Source organism: Ranitomeya variabilis, chromosome 1, assembly GCF_051348905.1.
Source record: "Ranitomeya variabilis isolate aRanVar5 chromosome 1, aRanVar5.hap1, whole genome shotgun sequence".
In the NCBI taxonomy this organism is placed as follows: Eukaryota; Metazoa; Chordata; class Amphibia; order Anura; family Dendrobatidae; genus Ranitomeya; species Ranitomeya variabilis.
Window position 1 is genome coordinate 1,118,557,160 of NC_135232.1, and position 27,180 is coordinate 1,118,584,339.

At 47.7% G+C, this 27,180-nt stretch overlaps 1 protein-coding gene across 1 annotated transcript in view; it reads left to right on the plus strand.

Annotated features, from left to right (window-relative positions):
- Positions 1-13,059: 13,059 nt before the first annotated feature.
- PTCD3 (pentatricopeptide repeat domain 3) overlaps positions 13,060-27,180 on the plus strand; it is a 42,057-nt gene continuing 27,936 nt past the window's right edge. Inside the window, exons 1-8 of the mRNA XM_077280232.1 lie at positions 13,060-13,322; positions 14,118-14,155; positions 14,978-15,014; positions 15,229-15,274; positions 15,991-16,059; positions 16,358-16,462; positions 17,148-17,271; positions 17,558-17,670. Of these exons, the coding sequence (XP_077136347.1) occupies positions 13,264-13,322; positions 14,118-14,155; positions 14,978-15,014; positions 15,229-15,274; positions 15,991-16,059; positions 16,358-16,462; positions 17,148-17,271; positions 17,558-17,670 (591 nt within the window). The 5' untranslated portion in view covers positions 13,060-13,263. The remainder of the gene's footprint in view (positions 13,323-14,117; positions 14,156-14,977; positions 15,015-15,228; positions 15,275-15,990; positions 16,060-16,357; positions 16,463-17,147; positions 17,272-17,557; positions 17,671-27,180) is intronic.

The following is a 27,180-nucleotide window of genomic DNA, read 5'->3' on the forward strand; positions in this document are numbered from 1 at the left end:
TGTTAATTAATGTCCAGCATCAGAGATACTATCCCAAGCTCTAAGCTCGAGGGGTACTGGTCTTCACATGGCTGGTGCCATGTTACCAGCCATGGCTGTTGCGGCGTACCCGTCCCCCCTGTATACTAGAATTTACGAATAACAATTGTTGATAACAGTAGTGGGGATCTTTTGAAAATAGCCATGCGCTTGGCTTCAACATCTTCATCAGATAACTTTGTGAAATCGGTGTAGAGAAGAGCAGAGATAGCAACACTTTTGGTTTCATCACTAGTTATCCTAGTGCAGAATTTCCTAATACACACAGAAATACACCAAAAAACAAGTTTTAGTATTACATACATGACAAAGATAAAGGTGAATACTGGCAGCCATTTTAAATACAGTTATATCTGCAAGCATAGGAAAAACTTATTGTTTCACAGTATAAGAGTATAGCAGTACAAAAAGTATATAAGAAAATATATTTTCACCTTGACAATCCCCCCTAAATACTAAGTTTTTCCCCTAAAGAAAGATCCTTCGAGACTGTCCATGTGATGGGAAAAGGGGAGGTGGATTTCTTCATCCAGACACCTCAGAAACTCTCCCCTAGCGAGAGGCCTCCAGGCAGCTGAACCCTTCACTAACCTCACATGGAGTTCTCCCACTGTCCCTAAACTAAATCTCTTAGCATCATCTGAGAATGAGGGGTTCTGTCTACTCTTTTGAGGGGGACATACTTAGGGATCTCCCCTGGATCCGTACCATCGTACTCTGGTGGGTCTACTTCTTGATTGAGGAAGGTGCCAGTCGGGATTGTTTTCACTAACTACCTAGGCCTGCCTAGGTGTACTTATACGTCCATCATATTATCATTATTTATTTGTAAAATGAGAAAGGTTGGTTCTCAGGGTCAGCCAATTGTTTTTGCATAGCTAGTCAGAGGGCCTCCAGGGATAATACTCCTGTATCTGTCTTACCCTACCTGATGTGGTTGGTTCTCTGGTGGTGGGGGCGACATGACATGCTGGTCTACAGCTCCTTCCCAAAAGGATTACTGTCAGCCTACTCCCAAAAGTTAGTGTCTCCAGTATCCACCAACCACAATCCTGTGTCAGCTTCTTATATCACTGCATGTGATCTTGTCTGGACAGGATTCAGTGTAATTCTCTTAGGTCGGGTTGCAGCACGGGTCATACAAGTGTTAGGGCCCAAATCCTCAACTATACCCTAAAAGGCATCACAGCTATAATTAACAAATCTTTGTTCACTGTAATATATACATATATATATTTGATCCATTCAACATTTTTATTAATCTGCACCTGTGGGATTATAGAAGCAAAGCCAGCATAAATCTGGTTCTGGGCTTTAAACTGGTCAGGCACCCCCCTTGGCACCCCAATAGCATCAATATATACTAGTGGATCTTCTTCATAACTCATGTGGAACTGATCGAGACTTCTCCTCTTTCTGGTAGGTTCATCAGGTATCTTTGGATCCCAAAAATAAAATCTTGAACTGCATGGCTAGTTTAACAAGGGTGCATTGGCCTATCCAGGCATTAGGCAACCTAGGACGGAGCTTACCATCTCCACATAACCAATAAATGTCGTACATATATTCTGTATGTTTGGTTAGCAAATCAGTATCTAGAGAACTGCTCCCTTTGTAGAAACCTGTCTCGAAGATCCCTACTAGTGTACCTGTGGTGTCGTGGGAATTATAGCAGGTGTAATTGTCAGCTAATACGGTTACTTCTCCTGGGACCTTTAGTTTAGGTTCCTCATGAATTAGTGGGACATAATCTGGGCAATCAGTGGACTTCAAACCTTTCAACAAATTCATGACACAGGCAGTGGTGTTGTCATCAGGAAAAAGCAATGCATGTGTGTAGAGATGTGTATTCGCAGCAGAACAAGCAATACATCCTACAGAGATATTCTGGACTCTTACATTGTATCTCACCCATTCTAACCATAGATTTTTCCTTGGGGCTGTTTGTGTTTCTATGGAGAAAACCTCTTGCCAACTGAGACCTGGAATGGGGATCACTTCATTGACTACATTTTGCAAACGCTCACCTGGGCTTGTTTTAGGTGTACTGGTAACAGGGGCTTTGGTTGGTCTGAAACTAATATCCTGGAGCTGTATATGGCCTAAATTCCCATAGTATCCACTACTAAATACATAATTATAATGCCTTCCCAGTACAAATGTCTGCAGGTCAGCAGATTGGGAGCTTTCGAGATTTAGGAGGAGGGGGTGACAACTTTTACCCCATTTACAGCCCCTAAGTGGTTGCAGAAGGGCTGTTAGATGCATTCTCTCACGAAGACTCCTACCCGTCCCATCCTTGGGAACATGGCTTCACTAGGTTTATATCCCCAATCATCTCCCGTATTCCAAGCAGCATCTGACCAATAATAACAGTTATTGTTGTCATTTCTGGTAACACACATATAAAACTGGATGATCTCCTCTACCACCCGTTCAGTCTCGGGGCACTTGACTACATTACAGAAATCAAATCGCCAGATATTCGCCGGGGCTGTCAGGTTTACCCAGAGAATAGTGGGACCTTAGTATTCTTATTTACAATAGGGGCCGAAGAGGTAGGGGCGAGGATGGCCCCCATTTCCAGGATCAAAAACAACAGCAACATTTCCCTTCAGTCACTACTGTGACTAAACACTGGTTCGGTCTCTTTTACAATATGAGGCGTGGATCCAAGTGCTCTTTCCTTCAAGTTTTACTGCGGTGGGGGTGACCAGGATCACCGTGTGGAGTCCTTCAAATCTCGGCTGGAGACAATCTCTGCGCACAAACTTTTTCACATACACCAGGTCTCCTGGCACAAAGGGATGTTGTCCAGGAACCTTGTCTGGGTCTGGAAGAGAACTGAAGACAGTTAAATGCACTTTGGCAAAGTGTCCATGTAAGGCCTGCACATAGCTAGTCAAGTCCTGGTACTTGAGCTGCAACTGTTGTGGAAAGAAACATTCAAGACTGGGGCTCCTGCCAAACAGAATCTCATACGGTGACTGTCCTGTCTTCCTGTTTGGGGTATATCTTACTGAAAACAAAGCTAGAGGGAGGCATTCTGTCCATGGTTTACCAGTCTCTGCCATTGCCTTCTGGATTTTAAGCTTAAGAGTTCTATTTAGTCTTTCCACTTTTCCACTACTCTGTGGATGGAGTATGCAATGCTTGACTTACCCCCAGTGCTGCCATTACCTCTGACATGATCTCTCCAGTAAAATGGGAACCCCGATCGCTTTCAATGACTTCAGGAACTCCATACCTGCTTATGATCTCAGCCATCAGTTTCTTCACCGTTGTCTTAGCCGTAGCTTTGGCAACTGGGTAGGCTTCTGGCCAACCTGAAAATAAATCAATGCAGACCAACACATACTCATACGTCCCTACCCTGGGTAACTGAATATAATCAATCTGCAGTCTCTGGAATTGGTAAAGGGGCCGGGGAGTGTGTTTGGATGAGGTTTTCACTGTCCTACTCTGATTATGTGTGGCACATATCATGCAGCTCTGTACCTGCCTTTCTGCGCAGGTGGAAAACCCAGGGGCAATCCATTGTCTCTGTAGGGTGTCACACATGGCCGTCTTCGAGTGGTGCACATTCCCGTGCAGAACCTGTGCCATCATTGGGTACAGTACCTGTGGTAGGCAGACCTTTTCACCCCTCCCCCATAGTCCAGTGACGGTATCAGAGCAAGCCCCTATCTTTTGCCACCTATTTTTCTCCTCCTTACTTGCCTGTTCTTGTAACCGGGCTAAGATGTCTTTCAACACAAATGGAGATGGTGGGGTGTCTAGGTGATGTACTCTAGAGGCTACAGGAGTGCTTGCTGCTTTCTTGGCAGCCTGGTCTGCCAGTGCGTTACCCTTTTGTCCGTCCATCAGTGCCTTTGGTATGTGCCTTTACCTTTATGATGCCTGCTTGGGTGGGAAGCTGTAGTGCATTCATAAGTTGCTGGACTGCCTCAGCACGTTTAAAGGGGTGGCCATTTGCTGTCAGGAAAGCCCTGGCTCTCCAGATAGGCCCATAACCGTGTGTGTAATGCCAAAAGCATACCTGGAATCAGTGTAGATATTTACAGTCTTACCTTCTGCTAGTTTGCTCTGCTTCTTGTGCAGACATATGAGCTGGCATTGACTCTGCCTTGATTACCTCATGTTCTGAGACCACAGCATATCTGGTACAGAAGCGTCCTTGGTCATCTTGGTGACGGGATCCATCTACAAAAAGCTCAAAATCAGCATTAGAATAGGCACACTAGAGACCAGCCGTTTCCTGAGACATCAATTCTAGACAATCATGTGGTTTGGAAACCTAATCTTGTTCCTCTGGATCCATTCTAGAAAGAAAAAGTGTCCTTTAGTGTCCTTTTTCATATCACCTACTCCTCCCCCCTTTGGATCCATAGGAACTAGGAGAAGAGTAGCGGGGTTCAGGACAGTGCACCTTTTTAAAGTCACATTAGTAGGCATGAGAATAGCACACTGAAGTCACAGCTGTCCAGCCATGGACATGTGGCCAGGTTGTACTTGGTTAAGGATACTATATACATCGTGTGGGGTGGCCATAGCCTCTCCTGGTTGCAAGGGGCCATAAGTGGCAAGGTAGGCCTGACACTCTTGGGCTATGACTGGCCCCCCTTTGGCATAACTGTCCACGTCAATTGTCATCCCTGATAAATGAATGCAAACAGAACTGGCAATCTGGGTGTAATGGAATGCTGAAGAAGACATTGGCAAGATCGATAACCATGAACCAAGCGGCATCCTGAGATATCTGGGACAAAAGAGTATGTGGCTTAGGCACCACCGGAGTTTCTGGAACAGTAACTGCATTAAATGCCTGTAGATCTTGTACCAGCCGGTACGCAGGGGGTTGGCCGGGTGGGGTCTTTTTCTTAACGGGAAACAAGGGTGTGTTACATGGGGAAACACAGGGTATCAGGGCACCATTATCGAATAACATTTGTATTTGCCCCTTGAGACACTGCTCCTGATCATATTTCAAAGGGTATTGATGGACTTTAGAAAAAGGGGCACCAGGTTTGAGAAACACTTTTACTGGTTCTACAGGCATTATTGGGGGAGAATCTGGGTCTATCAGGACCATCATAACCGTAGGAAGGGCAAGTAGGATACACATCTCTTTATATTCATTTGCATAGGAGTTATATAACGCAAGGACCATCTGACCATCATCTTGGAATTATATCCTGGAGCAGAACTGTAATAATAAATCTGCCCCCAGTAAATTTACCGAACATATAGAAGAGATTACGAACTGAGCAGTAACTTCAGGGAAAGGTCCCACAGGGATAGGTTTTATAAGAGTATATTTATTGGGTCTGTCATCTACTCTAATTAAAACAAGCTCTTGATCTGAGAATTTGCATGGTGGGGCTGGGGAGAGAGATTCCCAGACAGGGTTAAAAGGGATATTTTAGCATGAGACTGGATTTGTGTAAGGTGGGAGGGCTGGAGCTGATAAGAAACGCTGCTGTCCTTGCAGCTGTGAAAGGGGGGCTGTATTTGGAGCGGGGAATTGCTGTCAGCGTTTAGCAAGGGAAAGGTGGGGGCTACAACTCCGGGTCTTCTTGCTTCACAATTGTAACAGACCTCTCTACACTGAGAATTAGTAACTCCGCATACATCACAGATCCACGCAGCCGGATCACAGGATGGAGGCGCACTAAGTTCTGACAACCCAACATATATATTGGTGCCTTAGGATTGAGGGGCACAACCAGATTTCACTTTCAATTTACAATATTTCACAGATCTACCAGCGCATACAACACTAAGAAAACACAGAGAGACTCAAGAGCGCAGCGACCTGCTGCTGCCCCTCCCTACCAGAAACACGGAGATAGGAAGAATCAAAGCATTCCTCAGCACAGAAGAAAGCCATAACGCAGCTGTATAACTCCCCCCGCCCATCGGATATTTTAGAGACAAACACAGAACCGGAAATACAGCAGTTCTCAGACTTAATTAATTTCTACAAAATCTTCATCGCACAATTCACATACCAGATTGAGAATATTTTCCCTGCATTCCTGACAGATTTCTTTTCCCTTCTTTGGGCTAACAATATCAAATTTTTATCACACAATTCAAAGTCTTCTTCTTCCACGGACTGATTCTCCTTTAGAGTTAAATACCCCTACTTAGTCGTGTATAGATACCAGAGCAGCTGTGTAGCCTATTCCACTGGGGTTTTCACCTGTCCCCCGCTGGGACAACCCAAAATCGCGGTACTCAGCGAAAGGAGGACGGCGTCTCAGACTAAACCCTCCCGACACCCCTGGAAATACACATATATATCTATGTATTCCTGAGTTAAGTATCCTACCCAATCTTCGATCACCTCACCGTGCCTGATTCTAACAGTGATCAGGAATTCAGGGTATTTTGACTGTAAAGAGAATTACATCACTGGTCAATCCGGGGTGTCCGTCCCTTATGAGGTACGGTTCAAGCACTGGGCTTCCAACGGAACTACACCTCTATATGATTCCACCCAAGAATCATCCCACCTTCGGGGACAAACCTCAGATCCTCTTTGCAGCAACAAACACAGGAAAACCACACCAAACGGTCAGTCTGAACAGTATAACTGCCAACTTACCGTGGTTGTTGTGGGGGATGATCAGTCCCAATTTTCCAGTGCCTGCGTCCGGTCCGAGGGTCCTTTGTCTTGTTGTCCTCCGGGGGGCAGAAGCGTTCCTGCTTGGATCCCGGGTTTCGGCACCAACTGTTGAGGGAGGATTTAAAGTGATCCTTCACGGTTAACCCAGTGATTTCCAAATTAATATATAAAGTGTTGCCGGCAACTGAAAATGACCAGACGGAGACGTGTGTCTCTGTATGGGGGATCGAGCAGATCTCTGGCCCCCGTTTATTCTGCATGACTTTATCACAGTCATAGAAATTACACTTCAACCAATCAGCATAAGAACACGCTCACGGTTCTTAGCCTATAAGAATACAGGAACAATCTGTGCGTCAAAGTTTTGTAGAACAATACACCCTCAGTCTCATGTTCTACCGAGGTTGCAACAATCAAGGTCTCATCAAAATCTCATAACAGCTGTAACCTTTAGCCTACTAACAAAATTTATATCAAAACAACAAAATGGAGTCGAAAAGCACAAAATGGAGATTCTTTCTTAATTTCTTCCTTCACAATGCCACCTTGCTATTGGAAGGTGACATTAAGCCAGATTAATAATGGAGAGGCGTCAATTATGTCAACTATCCATTATTAATCCAATTGTTTGAAAGGGTTAAAAAACACACACACACATGATTTAAAAGTATTTTAATGAAAGAAACAAACAGGTTGTTTTAATAATTTATTGCTCTCTCAATCCATCAGGAACACCCTCGCTTGGCAAAATAATAAACGCACAAGATACATACCTTCTGATGTCAGATCACGTCCAACGAGGTAATCCATCTGAAGGGGTTAACTAATATTACAGGCACGAGCTGCGATAAACCACTCGCTCGTGCCTGTAATCCCCCGGGTGCTGAAAGGAAAGCTGGATCTGTACTTACATTGAGTCGCGGTGATGCGCCCCTGCTGGATGTTCTCATGAACTGCAGCCTGGGAACTTTTTCCCACGCTCCAGGTCATATGAGGACATCCACCAGGGGGCGCATCACCGCGACTGAAGGAAATGTAGGTCAATGACCTACATTTCATTCATTCGCCGGGGAATTACAAGCACGAGCACAGCTGCAATAGCAGGGCTCCTGCCTGTAATATTAGTTAACCCCTTCAGATGGATTACCTCGTGGGACGTGACGGTTCAACAGAGGGTATGTATCTTGTGCATTTATTGTTTTGCCAAGCGAGGGTTTCCTAAGGATTGAGCGAGCAATAAAATATTAAAACAACCGCTGTGTTTATTTCATTAAAATACTTTTAAATCATGTGTGTGTGTGTTTTTTAACCCTTTCAGACAATTGGATTAATAATGGATAGGTGTCATAATTGACGCCTCTCCATTATTAATCTGGCTTAATGTCACCTTACAATAGCAAGGTGGCATTAACCCTTCATTACCCCATATCCCACCGCTACAGGGAGTGGGAAGAGAGTGGCCAAGTGCCAGAATAGGCGCATCTTCCAGATGTGCCTTTTCTGGGGTGGCTGGGGGCAGATGTTTTTAGCCACGGGGGGGCCAATAACCATGGACCCTCTCCTGGCTATTAATATCTGCCCTCAGTCACTGGCTTTACCATTCTGGCGGAGAAAATTGCGCGGGAGCCCACGCCAATTTTTTCCGCCATTTAACCCTTTATTTCAGCAGCTACAGCGCTGAAATTTTGCACATACACACTACTAACATTAGTAGTGTGGAATATGCAAAAAAAAAGGGGATATGAGATGGTTTACTGTATGTAAACCATGTCTCATATCATGTCGGGTTTGTGCAGGAGAAATGAAACGCCGGCAATTGAATTAGCGGCTTTAATGCTCTCTAGCGCTGCATTAGATATAAATATACATATATAGGTGTCTCACTGACATATATACACTCACCGGCCACTTTATTAGGTACACCATCCTAGTAACGGGTTGGACCCCCTTTTGCCTTCAGAACTGCCTCAATTCTTCGTGGCATAGATTCAACAAGGTGCTGGAAGCATTCCTCAGAGATTTTGGTCCATATTGACATGATGGCATCACACAGTTGCCGCAGATTTGTCGGCTGCACATCCCAAAGATGCTCCATACAAGGCAGGATGGATCCATGCTTTCATGTTGTTTACGCCAAATTCTGACCCTACCATCCGAATGTCGCAGCAGAAATCGAGACTCATCAGACCAAGCAACGTTTTTCCAATCTTCTACTGTCCAATTTCGATGAGCTTGTACAAATTGTAGCCTCAGTTTCCTGTTCTTAGCTGAAAGGAGTGGTACCCGGTGTGGTCTTCTGCTGCTGTAGCCCATCTGCCTCAAAGTTCGACGCACTGTGCGTTCAGAGATGCTCTTAGGCCTACCTTGGTTGTAACGGGTGGCGATTTGAGTCACTGTTGCCTTTCTATCAGCTCGAACCAGTCTGCCCATTCTCCTCTGACCTCTGGCATCAACAAGGCATTTCCGCCCACAGAACTGCTGCTCACTGGATTTTTTTTCTTTTTCGGACCATTCTCTGTAAACCCTAGAGATGGTTGTGCGTGAAAATCCCAGTAGATCAGCAGTTTCTGAAATACTCAGACCAGCCCTTCTGGCACCAACAACCATGCCACGTTCAAAGGCACTCAAATCACCTTTCTTCCCCATACTGATGCTCGGTTTGAACTGCAGGAGATTGTCTTGACCATGTCTACATGCCTAAATGCACTGAGTTGCCGCCATGTGATTGGCTGATTAGAAATTAAGTGTTAACAAGAAGTTGGACAGGTGTACCTAATAAAGTGGCCGGTGAGTGTATATGTATATATACACATTCTATGTGTATATATCTAGTCTATTCTAACCTGTCAGTGTGATTTTACTGTACACCGCGCTGAATTGCCGGCTTTTCAAAGGACACCGGTGCGTAAAAATCGGACAGAACTCGCACGGTGCGAGTGCTGTGCGATTTTTTTCTCGCACCCATTGACTTGCATTGGCGAGTCTCGTCCGAGACTCGCAGCAAATCGCAGCAAGCTGCGATTTTTTTCTCAGTCCGATTTCGGCCGAGAAAAAAATCGCAAATGAAAAGACACCTATTGAATAACATTGGTCCGAGTGCAATCCGATTTTTTATCGGATTGCACTCGTCCGTTTTCCTTGCCAGTGGAAATGTACCCAAACTATGAGGCTGGTTTCACACGTCAGTGTCTCCAGTACGTGAGGTGACAGTTTCCTCACGTACCAGAGCCACTGACACACGTAGACCCATAAAAATCAATGCATCTGTGCAGATATCATTGATTTTTTGCGGACCGTGTCTCCGTGTGCCAAACACGGAGACATGTCAGTGTTCGTGGGAGCGCACGTATTACACGGACCCATTAAAGTCAATGGGTCTGTGTAAAACACGGACCACACACGGACCTTCTCCGTGTGCAGTCCGTGTGGCGTGCAGGAGACAGCGCTACAGTAAGCGCTGTCCCCCCACATGGTGCTGAAGCCGCCATTCATATCTTCCCTGCAGCAGCGTTTGCTGCAGAGAAGATATGAATAATAGTGTTTAAAATACAGATCTATGTGTCTGCCGCCCCCCCCCCCTGTGCGCCCCCCCCCGCTGTTCTGAAAATACTCACCCGCTTCCCTCGTTGGCTGTCGCTGCTTCCTGTCGTGGCCGCGTCTTCTCCTGTATGAGCGGTCACGTGGGGCCGGCGATTACAGTCATGAATATGTGGCTCCACCTCCCATAGGGGTGGAGCCGCCTATTCATGACTGTAAATGAGCGTCCCCACGTGATCGCATACAGGAGAAGCCGTGGCCATGACAGGAAGCAGCGACAGCCAACGAGGGAAGCGGGTGAGTATTTTCAGAACAGCGGGGGGGCGGCGGACACATAGATCTGTATTTTAAACACTATTATTCATATCTTCTCTGCAGCAAACGCTGCTGCAGGGAAGATATGAATGGCGGCTTCAGCACCGGATGCTGGTACGTGTGGTACCCAACACGGTGCGTGTGGTACCCAGTGGGCACACGGGCGGCACACGTGTGCCGCAAGTGTGCCACACTGATGTACACCAGAAACGTAGGGGCACACGGACACGGATAACTCCGGTACCGATTTTTCCGGTACCGGAATTATCTGGACGTGTGGGACAGCCCTGAGGAAAAGGGGAGACACGAGAGGTGGATGGTAACAATTGCTTTAGTTATTTGGACCAGCCATAGTGTAAGGCTCGGGTGTTCATGTAAAGCTGCATGAACCAGTTGACAGCCTAAGTATGTAGCAGTACAGACACAGAGGGCTATTAACTGCATAAAGTGTATGAGAACATGATGCGAGGAACCTGATTATGTTTTTTTTTTTGTTTTTTTTTTAATAGGCCACACAGCGATAGTTAGGTTAATGCGTTGAGGCGGTAGGCCAATCTGAACAAATGAGTTTTTAGGGCATGCTTAAAACTGTGGGGATTGGGGATTAATCGTATTAACCTAGGTAGTGCATTCCAAAGAATCGGGGGCAGCATGTGTAAAGTCTTGGAGACGGGAGTGGGAGGTTCTGATTATTGAGGATGCTAACCTGAGGTCATTAGCGGAGCGGAAGGCACGGGTAGGGTGGTAGACTGAGACCAGAGAGGAGATGTAGGGTGGTGAGAGCCATGGAGTGCTTTGTGGATGAGGGTAGTAGTTTTGTACTGGATTCTGGAGTGGATGGGTAGCCAGTGTAATGACTGGCACAAGGTAGAGGCATCGGTGTAACGGTTGGTGAGGAATATGATTCTGGCTGCAGCATTCAGGACAGATTGGAGCGGGGAGAGTTTGGTAAGAGGGAGGCCGATTAGTAGAGAGCTACAATAGTCCAGACGAGAATGAATAAGTGAGACAGTAAGAGTTTTTGCAGAGTCGAAAGTAAGAAAAGGGCGAATTCTAGAAATGTTTTTGAGATGCAGATAAGAAGAGCGAGCCAGTGATCGGATGTGGGGGGTGACTGAAAGCTTGGAATCAAGTATGACCCCAAAGCAGCGGGCATGTTGCTTGGGAGTAATGGTGGAACCACACACGGAGATGGCAATGTCAGGCAAAGGTAGGTTAGTAGAGGGAGAGAACACGAGGAGTTCAGTTTTTGACAGGTTCAGTTTCAGATAGAGGGAGGACATGATGTTAGAGACAGCGGTAAGACAATCACTGGTGTTTTCTAAGAAGGTCGGCGTGATAACAGGAGAAGAGGTGTATAATTGGGTGTCGTCAGCATAGAGATGGTACTGGAAACCAAATCTACTGATTGTTTGTCCAATAGGGGCAGTATAGAAAGAGAAGAGGAGGGGGCCTAGGACTGTGATCCTTGAGGACCCCCAACAGTAAGGGGAAGGGGAGAGGAGGAGGAACCAGCAAAACATACAGTGAAGGATCGGTCAGAGAGATAGGAGGAGAACCAAGAGAGAACGGTGTCCTTGAGGCCGATGGAGCGGAGCATAGTGAGGAGGAGCTGATGATCCAGTGTCAAATGCTGCGGAGAGATCCAAGAGAATTAGCATGGAGTAGTGACCCTTAGATTTAGCTGTTAGTAGGTCATTAGAGACTTTAGTGAGGGCAGTTTCAGTAGAGTGTAAAGAGCGGAAACCAGATTGGAGAGGGTCGAGAAGAGAATTATCTGAGAGATAGCGGGTAAGACGGGAGTGGACCAGGCGTTCCAGGAGTTTAGAGATGAAGGGAAGATTAGAGACAGGTCTATAATTAGCGGCACAGTTTTGGTCCAGGGAGGGTTTTTTAAGTAATGGATGTATGATGGCATGCTTAAATGAGGAGGGAAAAATACCGGAAGTGAGGGAAAGGTTGAATATTTTTGTAATTGTTAGGTGAGAGGTGACAGCTGGGAAAGGGACTGGAGGAGATGTGACGGAATGGGGTCACTGGTGCAAGTGGTCGGGCGAGAAGATGCAAGGAGCCTGATCAGTTCTGTGACTGGTTCAAAGGCAGAGAGTGAACTAGATGCAGTGGGGGAGTAATAAATTGAGGTAAAATTATATTTTTGCTGTGATCTTTAAAAATCCTGGGTAAAATAATGTTTTTTTTTCTGTTTACAGCAGTTTCAGATAGCACCGGCTTTTATATGTAATTATTATTGTTTTTTTTACCATTACTTTCATTTGCTTACAGATATCCCCCCGGGACTAGAGACATTATATTATTATTTATTCCTGTGTAGTTTTTCCACTATTATATAATCTCTCTGTATTAAAAAAGGCGCACAAGGTAGTTGTTGCCCATAGCAACCAAATTTCACATCTCCACAGCGAGTCAGTAAAAGAAAGCAGAGCGCTGATTGGTTGCGATGGACAACAACCAATGACGTCATTACTAGTGGACTCTCACTGCCGGTCTGTCAAGGGCACTAAGCACGTGTGTAAAGTGGAACGTACCAAGTTGTTCAGAGGGGGAGTGAGAGTAGCTTGTCGCTTCCTGTTATACCCTGAATAGTGACGCAGATATCGCTCACATTCGGGAAAGAATTAAACACACTCCGGGTTGTACCAGTGTTTGGGTGTAGTAGCGCGTGGGGGGATAACTGACGCTCCTGTTTTCTCTTGTAAGTGGTACAGCCTGGTCTTGGTGTCATGGCGCTGCCCTGTGTGAGGCTGGGAGCTGTACGGTTCCGTACAGGGACGCTGCTCAGGTAGTATATAGGGGGAAGGGGCCGTGTATACAGTGCGGGCTGTGTGTCCGGGACTCGCTCCTATAGGGGCAGTGATGTGCGGGGACGTGTGCGCAGCAAAGGCTCCTGCCCTGTGTCAGTGAGGAGATGGAGGGGCTGCTGTCCTGTGTCAGTGAGGAGATGGAGGGGCTGTAGTCACAGGGAGGGCTGCGGTGGTTTGGGCCACTGCTGATCAGGTGTATCCTAGTAATGGGGCATCAATAGGGAAAACCTCCAGTTCCTGACCTGAGCTCTGGGGATGTGTTTTCTGCGCTCCGTTGTATCCCTCCTCTGTATTCTGCGCTCCGTTGTATCCCTCCTCTGTTTTCTGCGCTCCGTTGTATCCCTCCTCTGTTTTCTGCGCTCCGTTGTGTCCCTCCTGTTTTCTGCGCTCCGTTGTATCCCTCCTCTGTTTTCTGCGCTCCGTTGTATCCCTCCTGTTTTCTGCGCTCCGTTGTATCCCTCCTCTGTATTCTGCGCTCCGTTGTACCCCTCCTCTGTATTCTGCGCTCCGTTGTATCCCTCCTCTGATTTCTGCGCTCCGTTGTATCCCTCCTCTGTTTTCTGCGCTCCGTTGTATCCCTCCTCTGTCTTCTGCGCTCCGTTGTATCCCTCCTCTGATTTCTGCGCTCCGTTGTATCCCTCCTCTGATTTCTGCGCTCCGTTGTATCCCTCCTCTGATTTCTGTGCTCATTTGTATCCCTCCTCTGATTTCTGCGCTCTGTTGTATCCCTCCTGATTTCTGCGCGCCGTTGTAACCCTCCGTTGTTTTTTCAGGTGTCTGTGTCAGAGCAGCAGCCATCATGCGGCTACAGGTGAGTGTTTCCTTGTCTCAGCAGCTACGTATGACATGAGCAGGAACGGCTGTGCGGAATCCATAGCAATAATTGCCGTGTCTGCAGTGCGGCTGTTGCTCCGTATATAGAGCAGGCTCCTCTGCTGTCAGTGAATGCTGATATTTCTGTTTGCATGTAGAAGATAAAAAATATGCACAGATGTCCTATTTCTCCCAGGTGAGCACCTGCTACGGTTGTTTGGCCAAGTAGGACACAACCTGAGGACCCTGATGCTGTTTGTGTGGCCTCTTATAACGGGACACAAATTTTTAAAGGGGATGGCAACTCATGATTTATTTTTATTCCTAAAACGATCCAAAATACTTTAACATAAAATATAAAAAAAACCTTGTCTCAGCTCTTCCCCACTGCTCCTTTACTGTTGCTACCCAAGCCCCCCGCCGATCTCAGTAATTCCTGTTTGCTCCAGACAGATATGTGACCCCTGCTACCGATCACTGGTCACAGCGGTTTGATGCGTCGGTCACTGTTTGTTGCAGCCAGTCATTAGCTGTAGTGATCACATGGACGGTTGAAACAGACAGAAACTACTGAGACTGGCGGGGGGGCCTGGGTAGTGTTAGTGGGGGATTGGTAAGGTAGCAGTGGTACAATGTGATGGTGTCATCCTAGGATTCAAAAAGTCTGTGCACCCCGGTGAACCTAAAGCATAAACGGCCCAAATCGGAGAAGATTTTTGATGCATTTGAAAGTTTTCTGCGTTGGATTAATGTTATTTTATGGGATATAATAAAGTGCATTAACAGCCTGAACTTTTTTTTTTTTTTTATTCTTTTTAAGATGCTGAAGAAATTGAAGTTCCAAGAAGAAAGACCTGGTCAGTACTTAGAGGGGCGTCCTTCTTTCTGAGCCTTCCCCTTATTGTGGGACGGTCATGTGTCACATGGTTGTTTCTCTATGTGACTGGCTGCCATGTAATACTCCCGGTTTCCTGTAGTGGACGCTGCAGTGCGTGATCAGCAGAATGGTAGCGTGAATGTATTAGTTGTCACCGGCTTCTTACCTCTGTTCATTACTATACCCCTCTGCAGGGACAAGACGGCGGTCCTCCAGGCCCTGGCGTACACAGTCAATCATGTAAGGTTTTTTTTTGTATTTATTTACCTTTTAAAAAAAAAAATTGTAATATATAATATATATATATATATACAGTGGGGCAAAAAAGTATTTAGTCATTCAGCAATCTGGAGCATTTCAAGGTCCTGGAGTGGCCTAGCCAGTCTCCAGATCTCAACCCTATAGAAAACCTTTGGAGGGAGTTGAAAGTCCGTGTTGCCAAGCGAAAAGCCAAAAACATCACTGCTCTAGAGGAGATCTGCATGGAGGAATGGGCCAACATACCAACAACAGTGTGTGGCAACCTTGTGAAGACTTACAGAAAACGTTTGACCTCTGTCATTGCCAACAAAGGATGTATTACAAAGTATTGAGATGAAATTTTGTTTCTGACCAAATACTTATTTTCCACCATAATATGCAAATAAAATGATAAAAAAACAGACAATGTGATTTTCTGGATTTTTGTTTCTCAGTTTGTCTCCCATAGTTGAGGTCTACCTATGATATAAATTACAGACGCCTCTCATCTTTTTAAGTGGTGGAACTTGCACTATTGCTGACTAAATTCTTTTTTGCCCCACTGTATGTGTGTATGTATGTGTATGTATGTGTATGTGTGTATATATATATATATATATATATATATATATATATATATATATATATATATATATATATATATATATATATATATATATATATATTTTAAAATAATCTTTATCTCTTTGTTGCAGGATCCAACAGCCGTCTCCTACAAGTTTCAGGATGACCCTTACCTCATTCCTAGCACATCCACAGATTATGTAAGAAACGATTCCATGCAATAGCGTAACACCAGTCGCTCCCGACCGTCCCACGCACATGCATGCTCAGGATGAATGAGCGTGCATGCATTTTCATTGGGACACATCAGATGGTCGGGGTCAGATGACGTTACACTGGTGTATATAGGGGCCTCTGTTATTAGCTGCCATTTCTCCACATTGGGCTATAGTCACCAGTTCCCTGTTATTTGCCTCCGCTCTGTGGTCAATGTTTGTGTTTGTTTGATTTTTTTTTTTTTATTTAAGAATTTTTCACCTTTTTTGCTTTTTCTTCCAGAAATTGTATTCCATGTCCAAAGAATCTGGAAAAAATGCAGCTAAATATATTGTGAATATGTATCCGAACCTGTTCCAGAAAGATATCGCAGAGCCTCACATTCCTGTAAGTAGTGGGCTGCATTATTATTATTATTATTATTATTATTTTTTTTATTTTTTTATTTTTTTTTTAACCCTTTTGCATAGAATAATGTAGATATTTCGGAACAATCACTTGTGCTGGACTCGCACCCGTTGGGTGAAGGATGTAACAAATGGAGGATAGGAGAATCAGGTGATTCCCACATGCTGACACTGACGGGACGATGAAATGCGGCGAGTATAAAATCTTGACTTTATGCATTCAGCGCATTTCAGAGTAATTTTTGCGCTTTCTCCGTTAACATAGAAAGTGTAAAACCTGCTCTGAAATGCGTTGAATGAATAAAACCAAGTTTTTATACTCGCCACATTTCATCGTCCCGTCAGTGGCAGCATGTGGGAATCCCCGTATTCTCCTATCCTCAGAACTGCAAAAGTAATTTTTTTTTCACATTTTATTTTAATAAAAAATATCCATATGGCACACGTGCTAATTACTACATTGGTTTCTCAGAGCACGTAAGCATGCCGATCCATTCTAATGGGGGACATGGGACCTCTGCTCTTGTGAGGACTGTGACCAATGTTGGCGACTTTGCCCATTTGTCACGTTGTGCATATTATTACATATATTATCACATATTTATTGAGGGTCCCACTGTTTTCCAGAGAAGGTTGTGACCTGACCCGATTTATTTTCCTTTCAGTGTCTGATGCCTGAGAACATCCAGCCGCAGATTGAAAGCGTCAGCGAGGAAGCCCTGAACGAACGCATCAAGCTCAGAAGAGTGAAGGAGTCTGTAGACTTGTTCGACCAACTTCTTCAAGCCGGTACGTGACATGATGACCCCCTCCGGTATCGGTATAAGGGCCCTCTGCTATTATTTCACCAGCTCACCGGTGAGGTGGCATCATCACCAGTCGGAGAGTCCTCATTCTAGGAATAAATAATGGCCATACCCCTTCAGTGATTAGATATCACTATAACCTCTTTCTGATCATTGCAATGGCCGTCCATGCTTCTGGTCAGATAAGAGCAGAGGAGCTGTCGCATTGTGCACTTTTCCATACTGCTTCGTTGTTTTCCATGTAAGTAATGTTCTCCCCATTACTGTAGGCACAACGCCGTCTCTGGAGACTACAAACAAACTTCTCGATCTCGTGTGTTTTTATGGAGACAGTGAGCCCTCTACTGATGACCACCAATACCAGCAAGAGGATAATGAGAGTGTGAGTATTGTCTGCCCACATACGCCATATTAGTGCTCAGTTATAGATAGAAACTTGAACTGATGCTGAGTTATAGCCTCCGGAGCTGCATTTACAATTCTGCTGCTTGTCATTAACCCCTCAGCCCTGCGTTTTTCTTTTTTGCGTTTTCTCTCTTTCTTCCCAGAGCCATAGCTTTTTTATTTTTCTGTCAATATGGCCATGTGAGGGCTTATTTTTTGCGGGACGAGTTGTACTTTTGAACGACACCATTGGTTTTACCATGTTGTGTACTTGAAAATGAGAAAAAAAAGTTCCAAGTGCGGTGAAATTGCAAAAAAAGTGCAATCCCACATCGGTTTTTTGTTTGGCTTTTTTGCTAGGTTCACTAAATGCTTAAACTGACCTGCCATTATGATTCTCCAGATCATTCCAAGTTCATAGACACCAAATATGTCTAGGTTCTTTTTTTATCTAAGTGGTGAAAAAAAATTCCAAACTTTGCTTAAAAAATGTGCAATTTTCTGATACCCGTAGCTTCTCCATTTTTCAGGATCTTGGGTTGGTGAGGGCTTATTTTTTGCGTGCCGAGCTGGCGATTTTAATGATACTATTTTGGTGCAGATACGTTCTTTTTGATCACCCGTTATTGCATTTTTATGCAACGTTGCTGCAACCAAAAAAATGTAATTCTGGCGGTTTGATTTTTTTTAATTTTTTTTTATTGCTACGCTGTTTATTGATAGATCAGGCGATTCTGAACGCGGCAATACCAAATACAGTATGTGAAGGGGTTTTTTTTGTAGTTTTTTTTATTTTGAATGGGGCAAAAGGGGGGTGATTTAAACTTTTATATATATTTCTCCTTCGCCACATTGGGGGACACAGGACCATGGGTGTTATGCTGCTGTCACTAGGAGGCTGACACTAAGCTGAGACAAAGAGTTAGCTCCTCCCCTGCAGTATACACCCTCATGCTGGCTTCCAGAGACCCAGTTCAAGCTTAGTGTCCGTAGGAGGCACACTGGATTTAAACCTTTCTATTCCGGACGAAGGGGCGACGGATTCTTTCATGTTCCGATCTCCCCGAACCAACAACAGGCGAGCACGGGAGTTTCACCTCTCCTGCGACGTGGGATGCCACTGCCTGAGCTGACCTTTTTGGGCGACGGGCCCCTTCAAGGGCACCAATCTCCCCCCTGCTTTACAGACGAGCACTGGTGTGTCCCCTCCAGTATCCTCTTCTGCAGCCAGGCCTTTTTTGCCGGACATCTGCCCTGCCCACCAGGTGTCACCCTCGGCTGTTCAGAGGCACTCTTCCACCGTGGCGTTCGTGCAGCCCCCACTGCATCACCACTGAAAACGAGCGGATGATGGAAGGAGGCGGACGGTTCCTCTCCACCCCCCTTTTTATGGGGATGGTGGATGGAGGCTCCCCCAACCCTGCACCGTCCTATTTACCCCGGGCACCTTCATTTTGGGCTAAGTGCACCAGGGGTCGGTTTTTTTCTGGCGGTCACAAGATATTTGGAGGGCTCCATAGCGGCAGGATTCCCCCCAGAGCACCGCGACTCCTTTCCCTGCTGTCCGTGGGTGCGCGCCGGCCGAAGCCAGAAATTTAGTCCCCGGCTTCGGCCTAGTCTAGGCCGCATCCCGGTAGGCTCCGCCCACTTCACGCATCATTCCTGTGGCTCCGCCCACGCTTCTGGCGCTTCTCGCTCCCTGCGAGACTACCCACAGACTCTCGGCAGCCATCTTCCTCCTCCACAGCAGCGCCGGCCGGCTTCTTTTCCAAAGCTCCGGAGGTTTTTTCCCACTCAGCGCCACCTATCCGATTGCGGGGCACAGGACCTGGTAAGGAGACGGCACTAAGTGCTTCCCTGCAGCGTTACCCCTCAGCTTCCCCTAGCAGCCCTCTTTTCCTCATTGGGGTACAACATGTCACAGTCAAGTGTTAAAAAGGCCACTAAGGTACATGCCACCTATTTTTCTGCGTGTACCACCTGCCAGGCTCCTCTCCCCCGGCCTCAAAGCTCCCCTCTCTGCCCATCCTGTGATGCCCAATGCGCCCAGGAGCCCTCCGCCGCTACCGACCCCAGTGTATCAAGCCCCCCTGAGTGGGCCGCGTCACTGTCAGTCCATGGCTTCGCTAGCCAAAGCGATTGAATCCCTTCATGAACCCTCTGGGGAGTGGGGCGTTCGTTTTCCTGGGTTAAGAGACCCCTCTTTATCAGGGGAATCATCGGCCAGCAGGGGCCGCTCTCACCTGAAAGAGGTACAGACATCCAAAAAACGGATCTGCACTACCTCTCCTGAGCATTCACCACGCCATTCAGCCTCGGGTAGCTCCACTTCTCGCTCACCCTCTCCAGGGGCTAGAAGCGATCACGACTCTGAGTATGAGTCTGAGGTGTCCCTGGACCCGGATTCTCCGGAGTTCCGATCAACTGTTGACTCCCTCATTGAGGCTGTCAATCATGCGCTAAAGGTTAATGATGACCCTAATTCCGCTCCGGATCACGCAGTTTCCTTTATGAGAACCAAGCGATCCCATAAGGTGTTCGCCTCCCATCCAGACTTCCTAGAGATAGTTCGGCGGCACAGGGAGTGACCGGATAAACGCTTTACGGGTAAAAAGGCCCTGGAATCAAAGTATCCCTTTTCCGCAGATCTGGTCAAAGATTGGACGGAACCACCGCTGGTAGATCCTCCGGTATCACGTTTGGCTACCAAAGCGCTTTTATCAGTACCTGACGGGGCTTCAATCAAAAATCCCACAGAACGCCAGTTAGATTCTCTGGCGCGCTCAGTGTATGAAGCCTCAGGTTCCTCCCTATCTCCCTCCTTCGCTGCGGCATGGGTCACCAAAGCAATGGTTTTCTTTGCAGATGCCCTTGCAAAATCCATTCAGGACCAGGCTCTTCCGTCTGAGGAGGCGGACCTCGCCAAACAAATTGCTATGGCTGCAGATTATGTGATGTACGCATCATTAGACGCAGCAGACTGTGCGGCAACAGCGGCTTCAAACGCCATCACCATCAGGAGAGCTATTTGGCTTAGAGAGTGGCGTGCGGATTCCTCTTCAAAAAAGTCTCTGATTTCCCTTTCAGAGCAGACGTCTGTTTGGAGAAAAATTGGACCAGCTTATTTCCGATGCTACAGGAGGGAAAAGCAAGTTCCTCCCTCAACACAGGCCTAAAGCTGCCTTTCAGCGCCAACAGCATTTTCGTTTTCGCCCCTTTCGCAGTAGCTCTTTCTGGTCCAACTCCACAGCATCGTCTAGATCAGAATGATCTACACGCACAGACAGAGACTCTCGGCCCTCTTACAGACCGAATCAGTCCTGGCGAGGAAAACCTAGACAACCCAGAACCAGAGGTTCCAGGCCTTGCAGATTTCCTTCACAATGAATCAGGGGGTATTCCAGTCGACACCACCGAGGTAGGCGGACGCCTGCTTCTTTTTCGACACGTCTAGCTTTCCGTCATTCACGACGAATGGGTCAGAGACCTGGTGTCTTCTGGTTACAAAATAGAATTCTCCGCCTCCCCTCCAGCACGGTTTTTTCCCTCTCGTCTCCCAGGTTCGGGAGCTCAGTCTCGCGCTCTTCACTGCGCCATCGAATCCCTCCGCCAAAACGGGGTCATCGTTCCGGAACGCGAGAGATTCAGAGGTTTTTACTCAAACCTCTTCGTCATGCCAAAAAAGGATGGGACGGTGCGCCCCATTTTGGACCTGAAGTTCCTAAACAAGTACGTAAAAGTACGGCACTTCAGGATGGAATCCCTCCGGTCGGTCATCTCCTCGATGGAGAGAGGAGAGTTCCTAGCATCAATAGACATCAAAGATGCTTATCTTCATATCCCAATCTTTCCGCCACTTCAAAGGTTCCTCCGTTTCGCCATCCTAGAGGACCATTTTCAATTCACAGCCTTACCCTTCGGTCTTGCCACTGCGCCCAGGGTATTCACAAAGGTCATGGCGGCTGTCATGGCCATTCTACACTCCCGGGGAGTGGTCGTGTTGCCATACTTAGATGACCTTCTGATCAAAGCTCCGTCTTATCATGCCTGCGAAGCAAGCGTCCGCATTACGTTGCATTCCCTTTCGCGCCTGGGCTGGTTAATCAACTTGGAACCAGTCCTCCCCTGTTCCAGCTCAACGGATCTCTTTCCTAGGCATGATCCTGGACACATCCAAGGGGCTGGTTTTACTTCCTCGGTCAAAGGCCCAAGCACTTCAGCAGGGAGCCCGGACGCTCTGTCGGCCTTGTCCGCAGTCCATTCGGATTGCCATGAAGATCCTGGGGAAGATGGTGGCCGCAATGGAAGCGGTCCCCTTCGCTCAACTGCATCTCCGTCCCCTCCAACAGGCCCTGCTAGACAATTGGGACAGGAGTCCCTTAACCCTCGAGCGGCCATGTCCTCTGCCCCCGTGGGTCAGGCAAGCGCTCAAATGGTGGACTTTGGAATCATCTCTCAACCAGGGGAGGTCTTTTCTCCCGATCCATTGGCTGGTGGTGACTACCGACGCCAGTCTCCTCGGTTGGGGAGCGGTGTTTCGCCACCACACTGCCCAGGGGCGTTGGACGATTCGGGAGTCGAAACTTCCCATAAACATTCTGGAGATCCGAGCTATCAGATTTGCACTGAGACGCTTTCACTTCCTGCTCGCGGGTCACCCAATCCAAATTCAATCGGACAACGTCACAGCGGTGGCGTACATAAACCATCAGGGGGGTACCCGCAGCAGGGCGGCGATGCAGGAAGTCTCCCACATTCTCCGTTGGGCCGAGACCAACCACTCCATCACTTCTGCAGTGCACATTCCAGGCGTCGACAACTGGGCGGCGGACTTTCTCAGCCGTCAGGGTCTCGCCTCGGGGGAGTGGGAACTCCATCCAGAGGTTTTCCAACAAATCTGCCTTCGCTGGGGAACTCCGGACGTGGACCTAATGGCGTCCAGACTGAACGCCAAGGTCCCCAACTTCATAGCACGTTCTCGGGGTGGATGCACTGATATCCCCATGGCACCGGTTCCAATTCCCGTACGTGTTCCCTCCACTTCCTTTGTTGCCGAAAGTGATCCGAAAGATCAAGATGGAGGGGGTTCCGGTGATTCTTATCGCCCCGGATTGGCCACGTCGCTCATGGTATGCGGAGCTCGTTCATCTCGTATCCGACGTCCCCTGGAGGCTACCAGACCGCCCAGATCTGCTTCGTCAAGGACCGATCTACCACCAGAGCTCAGGGGCCCTACGTTTAACGGCTTGGCTCTTGAAACCTGGATCCTAACCCAAGCAGGTTTCTCCCAGCAGGTCATCGCCACCATGATCAGCGCTCGCAAGACGTCTTCCGCTCGCATCTATCACCGCACCTGGAAAGCCTTCTTCTCATGGTGCAGGCTCTGCGGTCACCCTCCTCTCGTTTTCTCCATTCCCTTCTCCAGTCCGGCTTAGATTCCGGCCTGGCGCTCAGTTCCCTCAAGGGTCAGATCTCAGCGTTATCGGTGTTGTTCCAGCGTAAGATTGCTGCTAACTTGCAAGTCAGGATCTTTATTCAAGGGGTCTCCCACATGGTACCCCCCTACAGAATGCCGTTAGAGACCTGGGATCTCAATTTGTTCCTGAGGGTCCTTCAAGAATCTTCATTTGAACCTCTGCAGGATGTCTCGCTGACCATCCTCTCCTGGAAGGTTGCCTTCCTTGTGGCAGTAACATCTATCAGTCGCATCTCAGAGTTGGCCGCACTATCCTGCTGGGCGCCTTTCCTTTCCTTCCACCAGGACAAAGTAGTCCTACGCCCATCTCCGGCTTTTCTCCCTAAGGTGGTTTCATCCTTCCACCTAAATGAAGATATCATTCTTCCCTCCTTCTGCCCACAGCCGAGACATAGGGTCGAAAAGGCCCTTCACACCTTGGACGTGGTACGGGCCCTCAGGAGGTACGTTTCTAGGACTGTTCCCTTCCGCAAATCGGACTCCCTCTTTGTCCTCCCGGAGGGTCACAGAAAGGGTTCAGCCGCGTCTAAGGCCACGATAGCCAGATGGATCCGATCGGCTATCCAAGAATCTTATCGGGTCAGGGGCAGACCTATCCCGGCGGGGGTTAGGGCACACTCTACTCGGTCGATGGGTGCTTCCTGGGCCATTCGGCACCAGGCAACGGCGGAGCAGGTTTGCAAGGCCGCAACATGGTCTAGCCTGCATACTTTCACAAAGCACTACAATGTCCACACTCAATCTTCCGCGGATGCGGCCCTTGGCAGACGTATTCTGCAGGCGGCCGTTGTGCATTTATAGTCAGATGGTACACAGAGTTATTTGGTTGTATTGTTCCCCACCCAGGGACTGCTTTGGGACACCCCATGGTCCTGTGTCCCCCAATGTGGCGAAGGAGAAATAGGGATTTTTGTGTACTCACCGTAAAATCCTTTTCTCCGAGCCACTCATTGGGGAACACAGCACCCACCCTGTTAGCCTTATGGCTCCTTACCTTTTTGGTTCTTGACTTTCCCTGACATGTTATACTCTAATGTTATGTAATATATTGTTATTAATCTCCTACTGCTTTGCACTGAATTGGGTCTCTGGAAGCCAGCATGAGGGTGTATACTGCAGTGGAGGAGCTAACTTTTTTTTGTCTCAACTTAGTGTCAGCCTCCTAGTGACAGCAGCATAACACCCATGGTCCTGTCCCCCCCCAATGAGTGGCTCGGAGAAAAGGTTTTTACGGTGAGTACACAAAAATCCCTTTTTTCTCTATCCCCATGATGGCACCACGGAGAGAGAGGGGTCCGCCCCCAGGGACAGGAAACCTACAGGTGAAAAAGGGCGTACCTCTCTCCCACATCAGTTGGTTTCCTGTCCCTGACGGGGAACCTACAGCACGTACCTGAAGGATTCTTCGTGGAGTTCCAGGGCCTGATGCAGTCGACTTTCTAACAGGGGGCGCCCTGTTACGGCTGGATCAAGCGGTTTTTTCCCTCTTTTTTCTCCCTTTCCTGAAGCACCACCACAGGGGTCGGCGGGCCTCATGGGTGAGTGGAGGAAGGCAGTGAAAGGATCCAGTCTGCCTTCCACAGAAAAAAAAAAAAAAAAAAAGGAGGGGGATAAGGAGCGGGTGACGGCGGTCACCGGAGGACTCTGGATGGTAATATGGGGGTAGCGGCGGCTATCCTACCATAAAAGCCCAAGTAAAAACGGGCCGGACCGGCGTCATTACCGGTAAATTGGTGTGGGCGTCGGTAATGGAGCGCTAGTGCGCTCACCGGCGCCATCACCGCAAAAACGCAGCGCTAGTGCGCGCGCGCCGGCGTCCCACCACATTCATTCCCTCATGTGAAGCTGACAGAGACCGGAAGTTGTGCGGAAGCGGCAGGAGGCGGGCTTAAACCAGCTGTCGCGGCCACCTGCACAGCTCGCGCGCTAATGGTGTGGCTTGAGCACTTGGATTCCCAATTAAAGGGAAGAGTCTCAAGAGACACAATTCAAAAATCAGTGTCTATAATGAAAGGTGCAGCAGCCTTTTTGGCGGATGCATCGGTAGACTCGGCCAGACTAGCAGCCAGGGCTGCCGCCTTCTCAAACGCCGCAAGACGTGCCCTGTGGCTAAAATGTTGGCCAGGGGACCTTCAGACAAAGACAAAACTCTGCTCAATACCCTGTGAGGGTGAATTCTTGTTCGGCGCAACGCTAGATGACATCCTCGAGAAAGCCGAGGACAAGAAAAAGTCTTTCCCTGGTTTCCCCAACCAATCATACAGACGTTCCTTTCGGAATAAAAAATTTATGCGGAGAAAACCTCCGAAAGGGAACAAAGAAACATGGGAGGAAAAAAGAAATAAAACCAGAGGGTTCCTATTCAACAAACCCACTCCCGACAACAAAAAAACTCAATGAAGGTGTCCCCCAGGTTGGCGGGAGACTGACAAAGTTTCTCCCAGCCTGGGAAAAAATTTCAAGCAGTCCCTGGATACTAGGCATAGTACGAGAAGGACTCAAGCTAAAGTTCCGCATTCCCCCCAACAACCTCTTCATGGTGACACCACAGAGACAGTCTCAAGAACAGTCGGCTCTTCAGGAAGAAATTCTAGGCCTAGTCCAGAAGGAGGTCCTACAGGAAGTCCCTCACCAGGAAAGAGGCATGGGCTTCTATTCTCCCCTCTTCCTCCGAAAGAAGCCAGATGGGTCATACAGGACAATAATAAATCTCAAAAAGTTAAACAGTTTTCTCGAGATCCCACACTTCAAAATGGAAACAATAAAATCTTGCGTAAAAATACTCTTTCCCAGATGTTTCATGACTGTTCTAGACCTACGGGATGCATACTATCATGTACCGATCCACAAGGATCATCAAAAGTACCTCCGGCTAGCAGTGAATATCCAGGGGGAGGTGAAACATTATCAGTTTCGGGCCCTCCCTTTTGGGTTAGCTATCGCACCCCGGGTTTTCACGAAACTAATGTCGGAAGTGATGGCGCATATACGAGAACAGAATATCCTGACAGTCCCCTACCTGGACGACCTCCTTGTAGCAGGGACATCATTCCATCACTGCAAACAGCAGTTGGATTTGGTTATGACTTCTCTGTCAAGCCTGGGTTGGCTATTGAACCTTACCAAATCCAAAGTAGTCCCATCACAGGTACAGGAGTACTTGGGGATAGTCCTCGACTCAACCACACAAACGTGTTATCTTCCTCAGGGGAAGATTCAGAAAATGACACAGGCAGCGGTACAGCTGTCAACATCCCCGGTCACCACACTCAGGAAAGCCATGTCCCTGCTGGGCTCCATGACATCCTGTATCCCGGCAGTGCAGTGGGCACAGTGCCATTCCCGGGACTTACAATGGGAGACTTTAAGTTCAAGCCTGTGTCTGGGAGGATATTTAGACGGGCAGTTAAGCATATCTCCAACCACGATACACTCCCTACAGTGGTGGGCGGACCCGATAAATCTTACCAAGGGGGTCCCCTGGTCACTACCAACAGAAAAAATCCTAACGACGGATGCAAGCCCCTGGGGGTGGGGTGCTCATATAGACGGTCAGGTGACACAAGGGAACTGGGACAAAAATCAACAGCTGACCTCGTCAAATATGAAAGAACTGCTAGCGGTAAAACTCGCCTTAATGCACTTCCTAAAAATCATCCGCTCCCACCACGTAAAAGTCTTCTCGGACAATCAGGTAGTGGTAGCATACCTAAACCACCAAGGGGGCACCAGGTCACAAACACTGATGGAAGAAACCCGATCCATCTTCTACATTGCAGAACACAATCTGAAGTCCCTAACGGCCCTTTACATAAAGGGTTCAGAAAACCAGACCGCAGACTTCCTCAGCAGAACACGCTTGAAACAGGGGGAGTGGGAGCTGAAACAGTCGGTATTCAACCAAATAGTAAAGCGTTGGGGAGAGCCAGAAATAGACCTATTCGCGGACTATCAGAACCGGAAAGTGAGGAAGTTCTGCTCAATCGACCCCCGGGGAGGGCCAGTAGCTCTGGACGCTCTCACAGTCCCCTG